The 22,522-nt window shown below is 36.0% G+C and overlaps 1 protein-coding gene across 2 annotated transcripts in view; it reads left to right on the top strand.

Moving 5' to 3' along the window:
• The window catches only part of SLC12A7 (solute carrier family 12 member 7), a 116,739-nt gene that overhangs the window by 67,300 nt on the left and 26,917 nt on the right, over positions 1–22,522 (top strand). For both annotated transcript variants that reach the window (XM_007424383.4, XM_007424382.4), the window contains exons 10-20: positions 2,109–2,207; positions 3,488–3,545; positions 3,867–4,041; positions 7,291–7,409; positions 8,914–9,012; positions 10,902–11,021; positions 12,208–12,312; positions 13,442–13,610; positions 15,479–15,674; positions 20,194–20,363; positions 21,742–21,873. In XM_007424383.4, coding sequence (XP_007424445.2) covers positions 2,109–2,207; positions 3,488–3,545; positions 3,867–4,041; positions 7,291–7,409; positions 8,914–9,012; positions 10,902–11,021; positions 12,208–12,312; positions 13,442–13,610; positions 15,479–15,674; positions 20,194–20,363; positions 21,742–21,873 — 1,442 coding nt within the window. The remainder of the gene's footprint in view (positions 1–2,108; positions 2,208–3,487; positions 3,546–3,866; positions 4,042–7,290; positions 7,410–8,913; positions 9,013–10,901; positions 11,022–12,207; positions 12,313–13,441; positions 13,611–15,478; positions 15,675–20,193; positions 20,364–21,741; positions 21,874–22,522) is intronic.

Genomic DNA, 22,522 nt, shown 5'->3' with positions numbered 1-22,522 from the left:
AACACATATAAAATGTTTGGGACCAAAACTTCCAAATTTCACAAATATGATCTTTGGGTCTGAAGTGATGACATCTGATCAGATGTTAGCTCAATGAAATTGCTAATATGAAGTGCTGTTGCAGAGAAAAGACCATGTTGATCAACTTTAGGAAAGGAATAAAATAATAAAACTATACCATAATGCCTTTCTGGGTGACACACCAGCTGATTGTATTTGATTCCTGTCAACATAACTCAAAAAATAAGAACAAAATTACCAAAAGGCTAGAGTGCCTCCCTTAAAGTGAAATATTAAAAAATTGGAGTGTCTTAAATTTAGAAAAAAAATTAAGAAAGAAAGGTTATATAGATTACACATTGTGTAGAAAAAGTTAATATGGAAAGGATTTTTCATTTTCCCATACTAGCTCCTGGAGTTAGGCAATGATGGAGAATGATAAGACAATTCTGGTCAGCCAAAACATTATATTTCACACAGTAAAACTAGATACTGTGATAGTCACAAATCTGAATGATTTTAAAAAGGGATTCAATGAATCTCAGCTAGCTGTCATTGGCTTTGGTTACAATGGTAACATTGAACTTCATTGTCAGAGGAATTATAACTCTCAGTGTCTGTTGCAAGGGACACAAACAGGCAGCTGCTAGTTGGGCTTCCCAGAGATAGCTATTGGAGGAAGCTAAACCCTTTCCCTGATTCAGTGCAGCTCATTCTTAAACATAATTCTTGAAGATCCATCTGTTAATTTTGATGATCAAGTGAATACTGAAGTATGCTATTTTGGTAAATAACGGTAATACAGAACAAGCACCAATTTTGTTGGAGGTTCTGACCATTGTATATAACAAAAGTTTACTGTCATAAGTATCCAATAGAAAACGAGTCTTTCCCCCAGTTACATGGGACGGGGGGGAGGGATGTGTGTGATTCTTTTCACTACAGTAGTAAAAACAGAAGCGATTCTTTTAACTTATAAAAATAGAACTTCAAAGAAATGGAGGTTCACCTGGCTGTGGATTTCTTTCAAAGTAGCCAGAGAGCTGTTTGCCTGGGGAATTTAATCCTTTTTATGATATTGAAATGTTTTCTTTTTTGTCTCTTCCCTGTTCAATTACCTCTTCCCCTTACTTCATTTCCATTCCATCAGGGTTTGTTAGACTGTTTCTCTTTCCTAGACATTTATCTTATCCTCTTTCCTATTTGGTTTGGTTTGGTTTGGTTTTTATCATCTTTTGGATATTTCTGCAGGAAGGAGGGAAAAGAGTGTGCATTTGTCTTTGTGTACTTTATGTGAGGAGGAATGGTCGATATATGCAAATATGAATCTATTTTATTGGCCTTGTTATTTTTCAGTGCACTTAATTTTAATCAGTAATTATTAATTCAAATACATTTACATTTGTTTTTGTCCTGGTCATGCCTGGAGAGTGGTTTCTGGCACATGCGTATACATACTGATATATACAGTTTGCACCCAGCCTTTCTAAATACAAGGCCTAAAAGAGAGTTCTTAAATTATTCTGAATGCAAATAAAATTTCTACATGATGAAATACCCTGATAAAGCAGGATTAGCAATGGCATGGAAAATTCTAGGGATGTTGAAATAAGTGTAAGTAGACAAATGTTTCAGATCTTTCTGATACATGAGGCAAGATTATGGGTGGAGTCAGAATATCCCTGTTACACATAACTAAAAATATTTCTTGGGACAAACATTGAATAGGGTTATGGAATGTATTTGAGTTAATGTTTTAATCTGAGAGTAAAGTTACATCTTCAACGTATTCTGTGTTTGTCCATTTACAGCAACGTTAGGTGGTTCCCAGCCCCTGGATTTTGCATCAGAATGGCTTTTGGCAAAATGGCTGCATTTGCTGGCATTATTGGGCGTATTTTTCACATGGAGGGGCTAAGTTTAGGCATGGTAGTTTACCTAATCTTTACCCAATCCAGACTGGTGATAGTTTTATTTTCTATCTGCTTCCCTTCTTACCTTAAGAAATGATTGGTCATCTTGTCTAATCTTCTGGATGATGAACTAATTTGATTGCTCTGTTTCTTAATGACATGCTTTTTTATGGATTATTTTATTCTTGTTTTTAGGTATTATGGCAGGTTCAAATAGGTCTGGAGATCTTCGGGATGCTCAAAAATCTATTCCAACTGGAACAATTTTAGCCATTTCAACTACGTCATTTATCTGTATCCTTTTTATGCAATTTCAACAACATCCAATATTCATTTCTGTATTTAGTATATATAGTAGTATATTGTTAGCCATTTTTATATACTTCAAAGCAAATAACTAATATTGTATATAAAAGCAAATTCTAGTTTTAACAGAATTCTAAATGTTTCATTTAGGTTTTAGATTTTTATTTATTTTGTTTTTATTTAGTTTCCAAATTCAAAATGAATAGTAGAAATGTTAAGATAGAGCTAACCAAGCTTTAAGCTGAAACCATTTACCTCTCCATGAGTAGGAATGAATAAACTGATCATTGGTTATTTGGCATACATACCTCAATTTGTCTCATAAGTAAAAATCTATGGAATTTAAAGTATTAATACTGATAAAGTTACATTAAATAGATACCAGAGTTACACTAGAAGGATTTCCTATATATTATGGGGTTATATGAAAAAATACCTATTAGCACATTATGAATAATATAATTTTGAAATTTTATGGGAGAAGGAGCTTTCCTTGCACCTTTTTATTTTATGTATTTGTGAAAACGGAATAATCAGAGAGCTGAATACAAATGTGATGATTTCTGTGGGAGAGTTAATCACATATTCAGCTCTTTCTCAACAAGTTTATTTATTTTATTTATATATCAAATTTGTCACCACCCGTCTCATTGAAACGACTCGGGGCAGTTTACAAAACAGTTAAGATCAATTAAAATTACAATATATGATAATCTTAATAAATAGAAAATAAATAAATCCAAGAATAGATATAATTGTGAGCTGCCCAGAGTCACCCGTTGGGGGAGATGGGCGACATATAAGTTTAATAATAAATAATAAAATTGGCAGTCACTCAGGGAGCGTCATCAAGGTGCCAGCCACCCCCAGGATTGGGTAAGATTGTCGTCACCCCATGCAAGCTGGCAGAGCCAGGTCTTTAATCCTTTCTGGAAGGCCAGGAAGGTAGGGGCCTGCCGCACCTCTGGGGTGGGGGGGGAGAATATTCCAAAGGGCGAGGGCAATGGCAGAGAAGGCTCTCCTCCTGGGGCCCGTCAGCCAACATTCTCTCACTAATGGGTTCCACAACATGCCCTCTCTGCCTGACCGGGTATGACAGGTTGATGTGATGGGGGTGAGATAGTCCCTCAGGTAATCTGTATATGTATGCATGTATATATATTATGTATAATTTTCTTCAAAATGTATAATGCTGGTGTATATGGAGCCTTAAAGAGGACTTTGCGGAATTTTATATGCTTTAAAGTTCCTTAAGTCATATATTATAGATCTGTCCTGTATAATTCTTTTTGGAGCCTGCATAGAAGGCGTGGTTTTGAGAGACAAGTATGTAGAAAGAGCTTTTCCTCAGTTCTTTTTAAAATCTGTATAGTTAAAAGTTAAGATGTAATATTTTAAGTGAATGAATGTGCGGAATAAGAAAATAAAATACTAGAGAACTCAAAATCAGCTTCTTTTGGGGACAGATGTCCTTCCTAAGCTGCATTTTTGTTCATCGTAAGAAGGAGCATACGCCCACACCACCATATTTTTCTGAAAGAATATGGCTCTGGGTTTTTAAAACTGAATTAGTAGTTTTGTAAGTCTGTATAATTTTGTTTAGCTCTCCTTGTTTGTTTAATGTTGCATGTGTTCTTTCCCCACAAGATTTGGACAAGCAGTTAATGGAAACCTAGTGATTGGTACATTGGCATGGCCCTCTCCGTGGGTTATTGTAATTGGTTCATTCTTTTCCACATGTGGTGCTGGTCTTCAGAGTCTCACTGGTGCCCCCCGGCTACTGCAGGCAATTGCAAGAGATGGCATTGTACCATTTCTTCAGGTGAATTTCTGTGTTTAGTTTCTTAGTGTTTTTATATCTTTGTTGTAAAAGGAATCTGTTTTGGTAACTATTTTACACAATCTGTTTAACTGTAGTTTCACCCCACTTGTGCTGATGGAGGCAGCTAGATTTAACGATAAATATCTGAGGCCTGTAACAAAAAAGGACATTCAAACCTTATGATGTAGGTTGAGATTATTGGATCACATGACATTGTCGGAGGACAGCCATATTAGTGTATGGTTGCAAAAAATCAGGAATTTCCACCCCACTTACCTCCCTCACCCCAATTTAAATCCTACATTAGTCGACCCACTCTATGCATCTGATGAAGTGAGCTGTAGCTCGCAAAAGCTTATGCCTTTTAATAAAGTTGTGAATCAGAAAATGTGCCACCAGATTCCTGATTTTTTGGATCACATCAGGTTCACTCTATGTACAAAAAGCTATATTAAGTAGCCTCCCAAAGAGGGAGTTATGAAAAGATCCACTACTAATCATGGGCCTCCGGGAAAATGTCTTGGCAGTCACCTCTTCTTTGGGATGGAAAGCACCCTGTTCAGTTCTGCTTTGCTTAATTTCCATATCCTAAAGAATACCATATTTCCATTCTCCTATATGAATTGGAATTTCAGGTGCAGCATACTGTGGCTACTGTATTAAGTCAGCCATTGATTGTGTCACCTTCTCCAAACTGATTCTCTTGCTGCTGAGAAGCACAACTGAAGTGCATTGGATTAAGTTGGTGGAGAGGAGATGGGCCCAGAAACCTGAAGATGTATTACCTCCCTACTTAGATAGTGCTAAAGAATTAACTGATGCTTGCCTGTCCATAGCAGTGATCCTTACAGACTGATTTGACCTCACTTCACCTGCTGCGGCTCACAGAGCAATTCATCTGTGCTAAATAAAGCAGGGGACAGTGTGATAAGTCTGTTGTTGCTGCTTGCTAACTATAACCGCAGCAACAGTTGCTGCTATCATGTTTGCCTGTTGCAAGAATACTCTTCATCGCATCACCTCCAGAATGACATAGTATAGGTCACAATCTGTGCTAGCCACAACACAGCAGTTGTTATTCCAGACAAGTGAAGAAGTGGTAATAAAATTAGAAAGGGGACAAGGAGGGAGGATCAAGGCAATCAGGTGTGCATCATTAAAATGAGTCTCATTACTTCTCTCCTTGCTTGTAGGGTAAGGGAAATTTTCAGGCTCAGAACACAGGGATCAAGTTCATTATAACTGAATTACTGACTTCCAGTTGTAATTACAATTATCAGATTGATGTACAGGACTGAACTGTTCCTGCAATTTATTAACAATGTTCAGTAGAATAGAGGTGATTGTAAGCAGCTGGAAAACTAGTTTGAAATTTATTATAGGTTTACTAGATCTGAGCTGCAAAAATCTGGACAATTGCAGCAAAGAGTTTTTCTCTTTGTGTAATCTAATGAATGTCCAGAATTCTGCAGCCCAGATCTGGTAGCCCTAATCTGTTAAAGTGCCAGACATGTATCTCCTTTTCACTCTCTGAGCCTAATTTTATTCAGAGTTTATATGTCTGGTAAACCATGGGTTGTTTAATAATGGACTACTGCAAGAGTTATCAAACTGTCAGCCCCTTGGAGAGAAGTTGCAGTTTTTGGAAAGCATGGAGCAGCGTTCACAATGCTCCCGCTTTAAGTGGGAGCACAGTCCAAATTCTTGCAGTTTTCCCTGGACAAGACCACAGGATGCTTGCCCAGAGAAAGCAGGAAACAGATTTCCCAGTGAACTTTGAAGGTTGACTAAACCCATGGGTCTGACCATCAGTCAAAATTATCCACCAACCACAGCAGTTTTATTTAGTTAAATATTTATTGAGGGGCAGGTTGTCACAAAGTCATTTATCATCTTAGGGATATAAACTTTGGTACCACAAAGTTTGAAAACACCTGGATTACTGAAGAAACCAAACTTAGCTTAAGTTCTCATCATGCGGGAGATGGGCAGCATAAAAATTTAATAAATAAATATAAGCTAACCATAAATCATGGTTTACAGCTGCACTGATTGTGCTCATATAACATGCTAATCAAAATCAAATCACTTTGTATCTTCAAAATATTCTGTGATAACAATACTCTGTTTTCTATTTGTTTTATGCAGCTTTGTATTATACTGTAATGTAAATATATTTTCCATAGCATACTTTGAAGGTAAAAATATCTCACAGTGAGGATATGATGAACCAGGGCAAGATGGCATGATACTCTCCAGATGATTTCGACTGTATCAACTGTCCCTTACTGTTGCCTATGCTAACTAAAATTTCTAGAAATTCATCCAAAACAATTAGGAGGCCTTTTCTTTAATAGGCCTTCTATTGAAGCTTATCTTTTCAAAGCTTATGTGATAATCAGTTTTGGCTCTCCTCAGCTGTTCATTGGCGCATATTCATTGAGATTGCCATAGAGCAGAGAATGTTATTTTCAAAATCAAGTTGTTTTTTTCTTTCCTTTGGCATCTGATGTAGTATGTATAGTCCTTAACTTATAACCATTTGTTTGGCAAATGAAGTTCAAAGTTACAACAGCACTGAATGGATGGTAGTTATGTCTGGTCCTTGGAGTTCCAGCCATCCCAGCACCCTCTTGCACATCCCCCACCCAGCAGCAGCCACTTATCTACCTGCCAGTCTGCTTGCAAGCCACCTGGGACTTGCAACTTCCTGTCAGCTTCCCCACTGACTTGGTTGTGGGAATCCAGCAGGAAGTTGCCTCACCTAACAACCATGGGATTCGGTTAACAACAGCAACAGGGACTGCAGGGATTGCCATTGCTTAGTGATGTGGTCACACTTCACGACCACATCGCTTAGTGACAGAAATTCCAGTCCCAATTGCAATCATTGTATTCCAAAGATGGTATGCCAGTCTAAACTTGAAGTATATGATTGATTGATTGATTGATTGATTCAATTTATATTGCCGCCCATCTCACCTGAGTGACTCTGGGTGGCTTACATAATTAAAAAAACAGCAACAACAATTAAAAATAAAAAAGTAAAAGCCATTAAAACCATTAATTAGAATAATAAAGCTAATTTGCGGGAGAGTACAATAAATTACTAACAATTACTAAATTACTAAAAATATGCTCATTTTGAACTAAGCTGCTTCAAAATTATAGAAGATAATATTCTACTTAAGTTGATAATTATGTTTGAACCATGGTCTTTTCAGTAAACACAATTACGTTTTTTTAAAGGTGTTTGGTCATGGAAAAGCAAATGGAGAACCTACATGGGCTTTGCTCCTCACTGCACTTATTTGTGAGATTGGAATTCTGATTGCTTCTCTGGATAGCGTGGCTCCAATACTCTCTATGTATGTATGGCTATGTAGATGTTAACATATTTGTCTTGTAATTTAACTTAAAATCATTTAAAAATAGCAATATAGGAACCACTCCAACACAGTTGGGTATCAAGGCATAGGGAGTTTCAGAGACAAGGTCAAAAGAACATTGAAAAAAGCAAAATTAATAGAACAACTTTAAAAGAAATAGAATTGCTATAAAAAACTAAAGCTAAAACTGAAGAATGCTAGGCAAAATATTTTAAGGAATCAGGCATATATACGAAGAAGAGTACTGCAATAACAGATGCAAGAGATAATGTGAAGTTTAGTTACATCGAAAAGAAAGAAAGATAATAAATAATTTATATTAAAAAAACAATGTCAGTCATTAGCAGTTGAGTAGGTGAGCTGGGAAAAAGAGAAAATGAAAGGTGGATCAAGAATTTGATCCTGCAATTTCTCCTGCAGATATAATGCAAAGTCTTACTTGCACCTGTAACAGTATTTACATTGTTGATGATTGGAGATTACAGTTCTCAGAAAGTGAGAGAAACTGCATATTGTACTTGGCCTGGGACTACTGACCAAGCTTTCACTCCATTTATAATATGTCATTCTATCAGGCATTTCCCATCAGGAATCAGTAAGATGACACAGAGGCAAAGTTGGGGGGGGGGATGCTTGTATGACAGAAAAATATGTGTTTAATTTAAGGTGATGCCAAAGGATACTAGGTCTGTGCCCACATATGCTCCTGATCACTGTTTGCCCTTTGAATCTGGATTGCTGCACTGTACTATCAAGCACTCTTGTTGCATACATCCTCACAGTCCTATTGCATGGCATGACATTGCAGTCCATTTGTAAATAGCCCCACAATAATAGGTATAGCATACCAAGAAATGTAAGTTTCCTGTTTGCAGTGGCTATGAAAGAGGAGAAATTCCCTCCTGTAAAGTTGATATAGAAATGCAGGTTGAGTGTGTATGTTTAGACTTTCTCCAAGCAATGATGGATTCAGGAAAGGGTTTCCTCTTTCTTCCACTAACACAGATGTTAAAAATCTGGTGGAGAAATAACACTGTTACTTGTTTCTCTACTACCAGCCTTTTACTTACTTTCACCTATATGGATTGCCAGTAGTGAGCAAAAAACTCATAAAACACAAAGGTTGAGATAGGCATCGTAATATATTATGGAAAAGGTGCACTTTTTATTGTAACCCTGTGAAGTATACTATAGAATCACCCTCTGGCAAGTCTGTCTCTCTCTTAATACCTCAAAATTCAGTTTTTGTGTTAGTCTGGAATGAACCTTTGCTTTTTTGGAACTGTGCAGATGGATCATATGCCACATTTCTTAATTACAAAAAATTGTCTTGATTGGCTTGTTATGCCATCAGGAATCTTGGAGATTCCCATTTCTCTGTGTGACCTTGTCCCCTTCTTTTTCTTTCACTGGACTATCTCTGTTCCCAAGATTGGAGTGAATAGTGCTATTCATTGAAATTATAAACATGTTTTCTTTCTAGGTTTTTCCTTATGTGCTATCTGTTTGTGAACTTGGCATGTGCAGTTCAGACTCTCCTCCGTACACCAAACTGGAGACCTCGTTTCAGATATTATCACTGGTACACCATGTTCTTTACTAATTTAATTCTGGAAGCATTTGATTTATAATCTTAGTGTCTTCTTAGATGCTTGTCAGGCATTACATTTTTATTTGCAATGGATGTCTTAATATTTCAGGACTTGGTAAGAGAATACAATTTTGTATAAGAAACAAAGGGAAGAAGGTTATTTCCCATTATTCCATAGAAGAGCAGGAGGGTAAACAAGAAGAACAAAATACAGTGGTACCTCTATTTACGAATGCCCCTACTTACGAATTTTTCGAGATACGACCAGCTCCGGCCCCAAAAATTTACCTCTACTTGCGAACTCACCTTGACTTACGAACTGGATCCGCGGCCATTTTCCGCCCGTTCCACATGGTCCGCGGCCATTTTCCGCCCGTTCCACATGGTCCGCGGCCATTTTCCGCCCATTCCACGTGGTCTGCGGCCATTTTTCCGCCCGTGCCATGTGGTCCACGGCCATTTTCCGCCCGTTCCACGTGGTCCGCGGCCATTTTTCCGCCCGTGCCACGTGGTCCGCGGCCTTTTTCTGCCCCTGATACGTGGTCCGCGGCCATTTTTCTGCCCCGCCCCGTGGTCAGCGGCCGTTTTTCCGCCCCTGACATGTGGTCCACGGATGCCGGAACGGATTAACGGTAATTACATTGAACTTTATGGGAAAATTTACTTCAACTTGCGACCAACTCGACTTGCGATCAGTCACGGAACGGATTAAGTTCGTAAGTAGAGGTACCACTGTATTACTTTTGACTGAACAGAATATAGAAACTGGCAGTATCTTTCACTGGGCAAATTAGAGTTTGAAAGAACAGACTTCACATACACTCTTTCAATTATAAATGTTCCCACAAAGTTTATGAGACTTATTTTAATTCTAATACGTATTCTAGTTAATTGATAATTTAATAGTGAATTACATTGAAAAATTCTTATTTAGTACAGAGCATTTATGTATATATTTGTGTAACTGGGCTTATAAAACCTCTGTAAATGAAACCAACTCTGACTGGTATGCATCTCAGCCTTTGTAAATTAGATTAAAACAAATAGTATACATTACAATAAAATAGCATCACCCATAATTCATAACAATAATAATACATAGAATATAGCACTGGAAATCTGATTCATTCAATAGTAACTGAGCAAAAGACAGCTTCTATTGCTAGCGAGGATTTAATGGATTTTTTTTTTTTAACCAGGAGGGAGGAGCCCATTTAGATATCTGGGGGAATGCTGTTCCTTAAAATAAGGACAGCATTTGAGAAGGCCCACTTGCCTAATTCCCAGAAATGACAGTGAAGGGATACGGAGTGAGCCCATCCTACTAGATCTGTGTGGGCAGATATTATTGGGAGAAGGTGTTCCTTCAGATATCCAGATCCTGAACTATGCAAGGCTTTGGAAGTGACAAATGAGCAAAAGCCATCAAATTGGAACATATAACAAACCAGTTAATAGTTTTGCTTGTGGTATGAAAGGCATAGCTGTAGATCAGAAAGAATTAGTATCTGATGAAACATGCATGTATTTCCAAAAGAAAAGTGGATTATGGGTATGTCTTTGGAATGATTCTAGATCTTGGCATCTTCTATTTAGAGAGACAGCTTTGTGTTATAAATTTAGCATTATAATTTGTGGACACCAGTTCATTTTGTAACATTAGAAAACCATGTCACTTAAGGTTGTTATAAGAGAACCATATACATTACCTTGAGTTCCTTGGAAGAAGCCTGGCATAGCAATATGATTAATTGTTGTATTTGCATTACTCTGTGAAGCATGTTACTGAATAAAGTTAGTTTAAAAACTCTTTGCCATTGTATTAGATTAAGTAGAATATCTACATAAATATCTCCAACTAAGAACATGTTTCCTTTCAGGACTCTTTCATTCTTAGGAATGAGCTTATGTCTTGCCTTGATGTTCATTTGCTCCTGGTACTATGCCTTGATTGCCATGCTAATTGCAGGATGTATTTATAAATACATAGAATACAGAGGGTAAGCACACACATTTATTTAATGTTTAGTAAAAAAAAAAAAACTTTAATATAACACATTTGGGGGAATTTTTGAGACATAAAAGCATAACATTTAATTAAAAGTGTTATTTATATGTCCTTTAGTATTCAGTTTTGCGGTACTGTTCTTTAAGAAAGACACTGATTATATTTTTATTCCATGTGCATTTTTCAGCTCTTTTGAGCTTTTACTTTAAGAAACAAAAAAGAAACTGAACTACATATAGTTATGCTAGATACTATATTACTGGGAATACGTAAATAATGGATTACGTATAGTGGAATAAGCAACTTGGTGCCCACTGGATGCTTTAAAATACAAATCCTTGGCCACTGCCTATGTTGCTTGTGCATTTGCAGTTTGCAATCCAGCATATTTGGTGAACATCAGGTTGCTAATAAATATTACCTTGCATCCACTAAGTACATGGGCTCATAAATAAAAATAAATAATTGACAACATGGGAATTAGTTGCTTCATGACTGGAAAAAAAATCTAGTTACCCAAACATTTTCATTTTGGGAAAAAATTGCTGGAATGAGTTCATTCAGGTTTCAGTGTATCCAAAAACAAGGATGAGATCCAGTCAAGCCTTTTGAAATTAATGTACCATTGTGATTTATGCTGTGAGCCATTTATTTCAGTGAAACGTGATGTATGGTTATATTGTATTTTATATGTAGATAGATATAGATTAGATATAGATATACGTATAGATGACAAATTTTACTTGTGATATGTTCTTTACATTGCAAAGACCCTGGTCATCTATTCTGGCTACTCTGTAATCCACTAAATACTGAAGTATTTCTTTTAGAAGAGGATTTAAGGATGGTTTAAACAGACTGCAAATATTACATTCATTTTTCTTCTCTTCTTTGCTGCCATCAGTCAGTAAATTCTAATCACAGATCTCTTAAAAAGTTGTTACTGTTTCAAGCAGTTTACCAATCCTGCATTCATGGACTTTCATTTATGTGAATTCACATTTGCTGTATGTCAAAAACTGTCAGATGATAGCACTCAAGGAATTACTTGTCTAAAATGAAGTATAATATACAAAGTTGTGCCCCTGAACCCCCCCCCCGTCTACTGTATCAAAAGGAAATAGAACTATCATAAACGTACAGCATTTGTGAATCTGTCTGTTATTTCTCCTTTTAAGAGCTGAAAAAGAATGGGGAGATGGAATCCGAGGTTTGTCCTTAAATGCTGCTCGTTATGCCCTGCTTCGAGTTGAACATGGCCATCCTCATACCAAAAATTGGAGGTAAGAATATATTCCGTATTTAGCACATCAAATCCTATTTTCAGTTACCTGAGAGCAAACAAAACAGGGAGAATTCACCTGTAAATTGTAGTGCAAATATTCTCCAGTATAACCTTTTTTTCAAGTTCCAATTATTATGTTACTTACCTGAATCAGAAACACACTTATACATATGCAGGAAGGCATGAGTATCTACATTTGTGTGAAGAAAAGTATCTTATTGGAGCTTGTTCTTAACTATTGCCTTATTGAGCTAATCAACCTTGAAGAAGAATTAATTTGTTTAACCAGCCAGTGCCAGTATGCTGGTTACCGTATCCTAAATTATGATTAAACAAAATCCAATTTGATCTTGTAAGTTATACAGAAGAAGACAGGCAAAGCACGCAAGCTGAAGCTCATGGTAGCCCATTCCCATCATGATATGCCTTGTTCAGAATCACAGCCTTGTGTTATGTACTTTTGATGAGATGATAATAATTATAGTAATTGCTAATGAATCTTTCTCTTTCTTGTCTCATCTCTCCATTACTGCAAAATATTACCTGCATGTTTTCAACATTATTATTCTTTTTTAATATCCTTCCCTATTTAATATTGTATCTCTTGGAACTCTCTTCTGTCTGTTCTGAGTTTAATTCATCTCACTCTTCTTGTTTTTAAGAACTCCTTCATGAAATCTAATCTATCTCCCTCCTGCTACTGTCCTGCCTTTTTATTTCCCTTTCTTGCTGTGTATGAGGTCCTTACCCACATCTTTCTTATTGTACTCTAGTCCTACCCATGCCTCACCTTTGTCTTTGGCACAGGCACAGATTGTAACTCTTGATGGAATGCTTGTCAACAAAGATTAAATTCTAGAAATTAGAGGTAGAAATTGGTTTTGCTCTCCAACACAATGTTCCCAAGCTAAATTTCTTACGGTGGCCAAAGCATGATATAGCAAAAAAAAATGGGTTTTACTGGACATGCAGTCAGACAGAGACTAAATCTGCTCCTGGTATTCTCAGTGTTGAGAATAAAGCCTATAATATTGTGAAATGCTGTGTTATTTGTGTTGGAAAATTATGATCGTGAAGTTGCATCCTCTATAGAGTTTCTTACCATTTATTTTTATATTATACTTCAGGCCACAAGTCTTGGTTCTGTTGAATTTGGATTCAGAACAGTTGGTAAAACATCCTCGGCTGCTTTCTTTTACATCTCAGTTGAAAGCTGGAAAAGGATTGACCATCGTGGGATCTGTACTCCCAGGAACATATCTTGATAAATATGCTGAAGCTGAAAGAGCTGAAGAGGTATTTATATATGAACAAGAAGAAAATAAAAACAGTAAGACTTAATATTCATGCTTGGGTTCAAGTATCACAAAACTGACAGTGGAAATTCCTGCTTTTTATGTTAATTGTCTAGCAAAAACCTTTACAGTATTCAAAGAATTGTGGCTATTTTGTAAAATATAAAAATACTTATTTGATAACAGATGTTCTTCTGTAAGTTCTAGTCATTGCTATGTGAAAGATTGTGGGTCAGTGCAGATAAGATATTTGTAAGAATATCTCCTTATTCTTTGAACTTTTGCAATATTTTTTTTCTTCCTCTTCCAATAAAATCTCCCCTTTTTACAGCATTATATTTGCATTTGAGGTTGCCCATAATAATAGTGGTTAGGTTTAATCTCTGTGGCCTTTGGAAAACCCTATGTGCTTCCTCTACTTTCGAGTATGCAATATTATGACATAGTGCTGTGTTTTATCTCTTTTCCTGCTCATCAGTCTGTTTTTGTGCTAGAGAGTAATTCATTGTCCACTAGAAAATGGCAGCTTTGTGATAGGCAGCCAATGAAGAATATGAAAATGTTTAATTCATTTATATAGTCTGCAAAAAAAAAAAATCTGCTAATACATTTTGTTTAGTTTTTTTCAGTTAGAATTTATACAGAATGTTAATGCATATTATCTCAAGCTCTGCCATTTCTTGCACAAAATTTAAATTGATTTTTTTTCACATACCTTAGAAGTATAGTAAGTATATATTTAATATATAAAAGTAAGCATAAAATAATGTGTTGTTTTTAATAGCTGTATTTAGAAAGGATCAAATAGAGTTTTTTCACTGTGACAAGATTTAAACCACTGTCTGCAGTACAGAATTAGAATAAATGTGAGGTAATTTGAAGCAAAATGCTTAGAGAAAAATACTTTGATGTCAGCTTGTGTGAAGTCAGCATTTACTTAAATGTAGAATCCTCTAAATATTTAACAAGATAGTGACACTCAGAAGTCTGTTTGGAATACTTCCAGGAAAAGAAAATGGTTCAGCAGTTTGTAAATGATTGCTGATATAAATTTTTAATCACACTGTTTGATTATTTTAAAAGCAATATAACAATTACTGTATTGTGTCCTAAAATTTAGATGGTATTTTGAGATTGTGCTTTTCTGTTCAAAAATAAAGTAAAAGAGACAGTATGCACTGAAGGATGAACTTCACTTGAGTAAAGAATAAGTGTGAAGGACATTTCAGCATTATTTTCTGAAGCCTGGCTAAGACTAAGTAGCTTACTTTGTGTATAACCAATATAAGAGATTTTGTATACGTAACTATGGAATCAATAAAGACCTAGGATAACTTTAAAACAAGGAGAAGCTGTAGTCCATGCCAGTTCTTCTAACGTCAAAAGGTATGGCATAATAATTTATATTTAGTTCTGCAAATGCAGAACAAGATTGCGTAACTAGAGTTAATTACACCGAGTCTTGTTCTGCAAACACAGAATGAGATTGAACAACTAGAGTTAATTATACCCAGTCTTCTTCCTTTTTCTTAGTCATACAAATTGCTAAATTTGCACCCTGTGTATACGAAATAAATCCAGTTCTCAGATAACAAATGTGATAATTGGTTCAGTAATTCATTTCCCAGTTTTGACATCTTTAAATGTTTTCATTTAGCATGTGACTTATTTCTTCCTGATCTAACCATATCACATATCACATTTAAAGTATCGAACTGGTTTTTCAGGGATACTGTAGTTTCATAGTTAGACTGGCATTCATGAAGGCTTACATGAGAAACTTACTAATCCTTAAAATGCTGTAAGATTTTTCATATTTTTTTTATCATTTAAACACCTTTTATCCTAATTTGTATTTTTCCTCCAAAGAATATTCGATCTTTAATGGGAATAGAAAAAACCAAAGGATTTTGCCAAATCATAGTATCTTCCAGCATTAGAGATGGAATCTCTCATTTGATACAATCTGCTGGTCTTGGGGGAATGAAACATAATACTGTTTTGATGGCATGGCCTCAGTCCTGGAAACAGACAGATAATACATTCTCTTGGAAAAATTTTGTTGGTATGTATTTTTTAAAATTGATATGTGTAGATTGAGAACTTAGTTATCTAATTGACTATCATATTGAAAGTTTCAGAGATAACTGTATCCTGAAACTGATGGCTTAATAACAGACTGAAGTGAATTTTACAGACAGTAATTAATGGTTGGGATATAATCCAGTTGAATTTATACACATTTAAGTATCCAATGCAGTTGTGTTGAATTAAACTCCTACTTAGTATTGCAGGAAGGCAAAAGTATTGGAGGAAAGCATTCAAAAATGAGATTCCCATATCTGGTCTCTGGGATTCATACGCAGAGAGAGATTCTTGATAAAACTTACCACTTATCCTTTACAGTTTGGGGCTCTGGATCAATTATTTTCTTATATTTTCTTTTGTTCTTTTGAGGGTTATCAATTCATAGGAGGAATTATCAGTGCCACTCCAGTGGATGTGAATGTTAAGCTTCTTTCTATGCCAGTAAATGCAAGCTTCACAGTGATGAGGACTGTTTTGCTCATCTCTGGACGTGTTTCTTACAAGCATGTTACCTTAGCACCATTCCACCAGGTTGGGATCTGCCTCCACTTCTCCCATGTATCAAGAAGTCTGTTAACTGATGGTTAGCTGCAGGAAAATCTTACTGAAGGGGTAACTTTTTCAGTCCTTTCTCTGGTGCAGGTCCTAATCACTAACACATTCATTTCTGAGTGGGAGGCACATCTTTAATCCTTTTGCATCCAAGGATCTCTGTCTCCACCAGAGTATATCAGTGCCTTATCAGTGAAATTGTGACTTTAGCACTTTGGGCCTTCCAGGATCTATTCAGATGCTAAACAGCTCAAATTATATTAGATGATGCCAAGAAAGTGATGCTAAATCCACTCCACTTTTATGCCTACATTGCCTATTAGCCATTGATCTGTTTGATTTTTATTATTGCAATCCACATGCCTGAATACAACAACGTTCAGGTTGACCAATTGATCATCCACAAATGGAAGTTACAAACCACAGCAGTGGCTGTCATCTAATTTCCCTGGGGCACGCTCAAGGTTGATAGCAGAGGCAGAACTGTTAGGACTTTCTATTCTCATGGAATGGATCTTTTCTGTACCTTCTTGTGCCTGGTCTTCTGCTATCAGGGTCCTTGCAAATCCTCTCCAGAGAATTAGCCAGTTGCATCCTCATGAGCGGCCTCAGATTGTAGCTAGCTCACTGAGAATATCTTTAGCTCCTGAGATAACCCTACCTGCTACCCAATGACTGCTATCCTTCCCCTTACAGCTTTTGAAGGATTTGGTCATAACCTCCCTTAAGGTTGGCATAGATGAGTCCTCCTAGCTTCTTGGAAGCCTTGCATAAGAACTTGTTATGCAGCTAAGTACAGTTCCTTTGCAGACTATGCAAGAAAGGAATAAATTCAGTCCCCTTCAGTGTCTTTCCTTTTGGCTTTCCCTTTACATCTGAAGCAGTGTGGCTTAGTTTTTACTTCCTTAAAGATATTTTTTCTTTTTACTCTCTAGTGGATGCTGTTTAACTCTTTTCTAATGCATTTTAAAGTTTTAGGAAAGATTTCATTGTGCTCACCATCAGTATCCCTAACAGTTCCTGCTTGGAATCTTTCCCTGGTCCTCTCCACGCTAATATCAAAGGCTTTTGAACTGATGGTGACCAATCCAAATAATTGGATTGGGATTCATCCTTATTTTCCATAAAGATAAAATAATCCTTTTCACAAATCTCCTTTCTCCTGAAACCTATACCTGCACTCCATTTAGAAGAAGACATTGTTCCTAATTTTTTCCCCAATCCTCAACATCACCCAAAATGTCATACCATTGCCTCAGGGTTCAAAGAGTCCATCCTTGCCTTCTGTTTCACAAAGTCACATAATTCCCTTTTTTAATATATAACCCAAAATTTTAAAAAGAAAAATAAAAACTAACAAGAACTAATAATTAGAATGAAGAGAGGAGGGAAAAAAGGAAATAAGAAAAGAACAAAGCTAAAAGGTTAGAAAAGAAAATAAAGAAATTACTTCCAATTTTCTTTTACAAGTTATAAGTTCAAATATAAATTAATCTCTTACTCTGTAGTTATAGCAATGCTTATATTTTTTCTATAATCTATTTTTTTTTCTAAACATCAAAGCCATACAGCATTTCATTTTCTTTCTGTTTCATACAAAAAGTCAATAAGGGGTTTCTAATCAGTATTAAGCTTAGACAATGTCTTATCTCTAATTAAAGCTATCAATTTGGCCACCTCAGCAAGTTCCAACATCTTCACCATCCATTCCTCCATTGTGGGTGAAGTCAAAACTTTCCACCTTTGTGCATATAATAATCTCACTACAGTTGTCATATACAAAAACAAAGTTCCATGGTTTTTTTCCAACAGTTTATCCATCAGTCCCAAAAGAAAAGTCTCTGGTTTCAATCGTATATTAATCTTTAAAATATTCTGTATTATTATAGGTAATTGAGTCCAAAATTTTCTAGCTTTTTTACATGTCCACCAAGCATGATAAAATGTCCCTTCTTGTTGATTACATTTCCAGCATAGATTTGAAGTACCTTTATACATTCTAGACAGTTTTTCCAGTGCTATGTACCAACGATACATCATTTTATAAATATTCTCTTTAAGGCTGTAAAATAATGAAAATTTCAGTCCTTTCCACCACATATTCTCCCACTCTTCTTTTTGTACATTAAAACTAAAGTTTTTAGCCCATTTTACCATGCATTCTTTCACTTGTTCTGCTTCAAATTTCAATAAAAGTGTATACATTTTAGCAATAACATGTTCATCATTTGTACACAGTTCTGTTTCAAATTCATTTTGTAGAATTATTTTCAATCTATCAGGATCTTTGTGAACAATACATAATCATTATTAAGTAGTGATATTGGTCTATAATTTTTTGTCAAAGTCAAATCCTGTCTTTCTTTATGTATTAATGCTATATTTGCATCTTTCCAAGTCTTAGGCATCCTCCCTGTAAGGTAAAATTCATTTTGTTTTATAAAGGTTGTAAAAGTTCATCTTCACAGCATTTATAATAAGAACCCAATAATCCATCTGGTCCATTTTTCCTGGTTTAACCTTTTTTATAGCTTCAGAAACCTCTCTTATTGTTATAGGTCCATTTATAATTGGAATTATAATCTGTCTTTGTTTCTCTGTAATCTTTGGTAAATTTTGTTTTTTTAAATATTCATCTCTTTTCTCCAAAGGAATATCATGTCCTTTATACAGATTGGAATAATACTGATGAAACATTTTTTTGTATTCCCATATTATCCATTAATACAGTGTCTCTCTCTTGAAGTTTCGATAGAGCTTTCTTTTTCTTTTCTTAATTTACATGCTAACCGTTTCCCTGGTTTATTTGCAAATTCAAAGTCACATCATTCCAAATGGATTGGCATTTGTTTTGGGCTTTTAAAGGGATTGGGTCTTTCTCTTCAAAGTCTTTCCATGTAGAAAGTTGCAGACATCAAATTTCATTATCATCTAACTAAGCAACAGTACCTCCTTCAGATCTTTGGTCACTCTAAGGCCCCATCTGTCATGTCATAATTGCCCTGCCAGAATTATGCAGGCTGTTACTTGGGCCCAGCATTCCACTTTTATCCTTCATTCTCCGAGAATGAAAGATAAACATCCATTCTCTGAGAATTGAAGAGTTCTTTCTTCAGTCACCTTATGAGCATCAGACTGTCCTCCAGGTAACAAGCTATGTATGTGAATTACAGAGACCATGATAAAGAACTGGTTATTCACACAACCCATTCTCTAATTCTGTTCAGCATCAAGTGACATCAGCATTCCTCTCAGATTGTCAGGGATTTGGTGGGAGCCACGCCTGGTTATGTGTTACACACAGGTGTGGTTTCTGACGAGAAATTCCATAACTATGGAACATTGCAAATGGGTTCCGATGTAGTCATATAACCATGTCTGTGGATTTGTAAATGGCCATTTTGAGAACTGGAGTTACAGCTAAGTAACCAGTTCTTATTATACACTTTCATTCTGCTGCGCATGTTGATCCGTGTTAAGGTCCCTAAACACTACTAACACAGGTAATTGTCTAAATTTCTATTCCGAGCAATTTTGTCTGTTGTTGATGCTATTAAAATATTTTTGGATTTTTTTTTAAAGACTCCAATTTTTAATACTGCATCTCTTTTGAACTTGCATTTCATGCAAACGTATTTCATAATTATTAAAAATATCGTGCCTAAGCAGACCATTACCATGAATCTGTTCTTGCTTGAAAGCCCAAGCTTTAATGAAAAGATGATACTTGCTTGAGCAAAGAAAGGTAGTTTGTTTAAGTAATTGTCAGTTATATAAAACATGTATATAAAACAGATCTGTTTGTTACAATTTTCAAATTATAATTTCTAGTTTTGTAAAACATCGATACTATTTTCTATTTAAGTTTGGCACTATAGTTCAGACTTCTTTGAAATGCTTCCCATGAGTTAAGTCTAAAATACTGATTACCCTTTGTCTTCCAGACACTGTACGAGAAACAACAGCTGCACAGCAAGCTCTACTAGTTGCTAAAAACATAGACTTGTTTCCAGTGAATCAGGAACGTTTTAGTGAGGGCAACATAGATGTATGGTGGATTGTTCATGATGGTGGCATGCTGATGTTGCTTCCTTTCCTACTGAAACAGCATAAGGTACTAATATTTATTTTACTTGGGAAACTTTGCGAAAAGTGAGATGCATTGCTATTGATATATAAATGAAGGTAATTATCATTATTTTAGACTCATAGTGATGATCTGAAAACAAAAACAAAAAACCAAAGATGAAATAGAGGCGAGTAATCAAACTATAGGTTATAGATAGCCCATAATTGAAGAGAGGCAGTCAGGAAAAGTAAATCTCAGAATGAGCTGAGGTTGGTGTGTGATGCTGACTGCAACAAAAACGGTTTTCTCAGGATATGTTCAAAACAAGAAACAGTAAGTACAGCTGTTTACTGAGGACAGCAAAATGCTAGCATGGATCAGCATGGTTCTATCAAAAACAAGTCTTACCAGGCTAACCTTAACTCAGTTTTTGATTGGGTAACTTCCTTAATAGATTGTGGGAATGCTATACGCAAAGAATGTATCCTGGCAAAACATTCAACAAGATGACCAGTGACATTCTGATTAGCAAGCTATTTTTTTATTTATTTTATTGATTGATTGATTGATTGATTGATTGGATTTCTCCCCCGCCCATCTCCCTCACAATAGGGGACTCTGTAGGGTAGGCTGGAGCATGACAACTAAGTAAATATATAGCTGGCTTGCAAATTAAAAAGTGTGCTCATCAGTGGTTCCTCATCAACCTGGTGTGAGGTATCAGTTGTGGTTCCATAAGATACAGTTTTGGCCCCTCTATTCTTCAACATTTTAATTTATAAAGAGATGGCTTTCTTATCAGATTTATCAAGAACACAAATTTGGGTGGGATAATACCCTAGAAGATGGAAACAAAATTATATTTTAGATTAGGTAACTCTTTGCTACCAGCTAGCATCTAAGGGTTGTCCAGATTTTTTAGTTTAAATCTGGTGGCCCTATTTATGAGATGACACATCTTGGCATTAGCACTATTAGCTTAGTTTACATAATAGTTCACATAATATATTAGGCTACAGATGTACAACATTCAGTTGTTGATGAACCTGTGCCTCCGAGCATCTCCCACTATTAGCCACAGTAATTAGGAGCTTCTTAGAAATACGTTTCAACAACACCTAAAGGCATAAGGCATCGTGCACTTAGGCATGCACTTATCCACCAACATTATTTTAACAATAATTTGTTGAATAAGTTATTGTGGTCTGATTCACAACATGGACTGCTAAACCACAGCATTTGGGTTTATCTAAGCTGAGCTAAAAACAAAGTATATTATGGTGGTGTGTTGTAAATAGCCATTAGATGTGCAATGCTGTATGATTTCATAAACAGCAGAAGCCTCCAGTTAAAAACAATCTAGCAGCAGTTGTAGTTGCCAAATTAATTGCATTTTTAATGCAGTGTACTTTTCTGATAATAGGTGTGGAGAAAATGTAGAATGCGTATCTTCACTGTAGCTCAGATGGATGACAACAGTATTCAAATGAAAAATGATCTTCAGATGTTTTTATACCATCTTCGAATTAATGCTGAGGTAGAAGTTGTTGAAATGGTAAGGTCTAGCAGTTACTGATTAATGCATGTATAAAGTGCACACTTTCAACTGAAAAAGTGTGATTTCCCCAAATCTGTGAAGGAATTTGATTACCTTGCAATAAGTCCTTCTGGAGAGACCAGGCAAAGTTTAACTTCTAAGTTTTAATTCCTTTGTGGGAAGAATCTTTTTGAACTTCACTTCCTAAAGAGTACTTAGGATGAACTGGAGCTCCTTTTCTCAGTTTTCTTCTAAACTTGACTAACTCTGCATCAGACTATAGGGAAACTTTGCAAGAGACTTTGTGCTCCAGGGGAATTTCTCTCATCTATTGCTCCTTCTCCACCTCAGCCAGAGTTGTAGTGCATTGAAGCAGCTGCCACTTTGTCAGTCTAGACCCACTGGAATAGAGCAACAATTCCAACAAAGCAAATATGTAACAGCAGAATATGTCACAGTGTAAATAAAGAGTCCCATTTAATGCAGCTTTGCACCTGTCCTTTCCAGCTGTCAGTGAGCTTCCCACTTCCTCTCCTTATCCACTCCACAGGCAGGAAAGGAATGCCTAGTAAAGAACATTCCAGCGCATCTAGGGTGCTGAAAGCAATGAGTGGGTGTGACCCACAGGGTAGAGAACAGCCTTGCTCCCAAATCTAGAGGGGTGCAA

This window comes from Python bivittatus, unplaced genomic scaffold, assembly GCF_059951505.1.
Source record: "Python bivittatus isolate LINGU-HERP-01145 unplaced genomic scaffold, Pbiv_v1 ctg000960_np1212, whole genome shotgun sequence".
Classification (NCBI taxonomy): domain Eukaryota; kingdom Metazoa; phylum Chordata; class Lepidosauria; order Squamata; family Pythonidae; genus Python; species Python bivittatus.
This window is presented reverse-complemented; position numbering and strand designations above follow the sequence as displayed.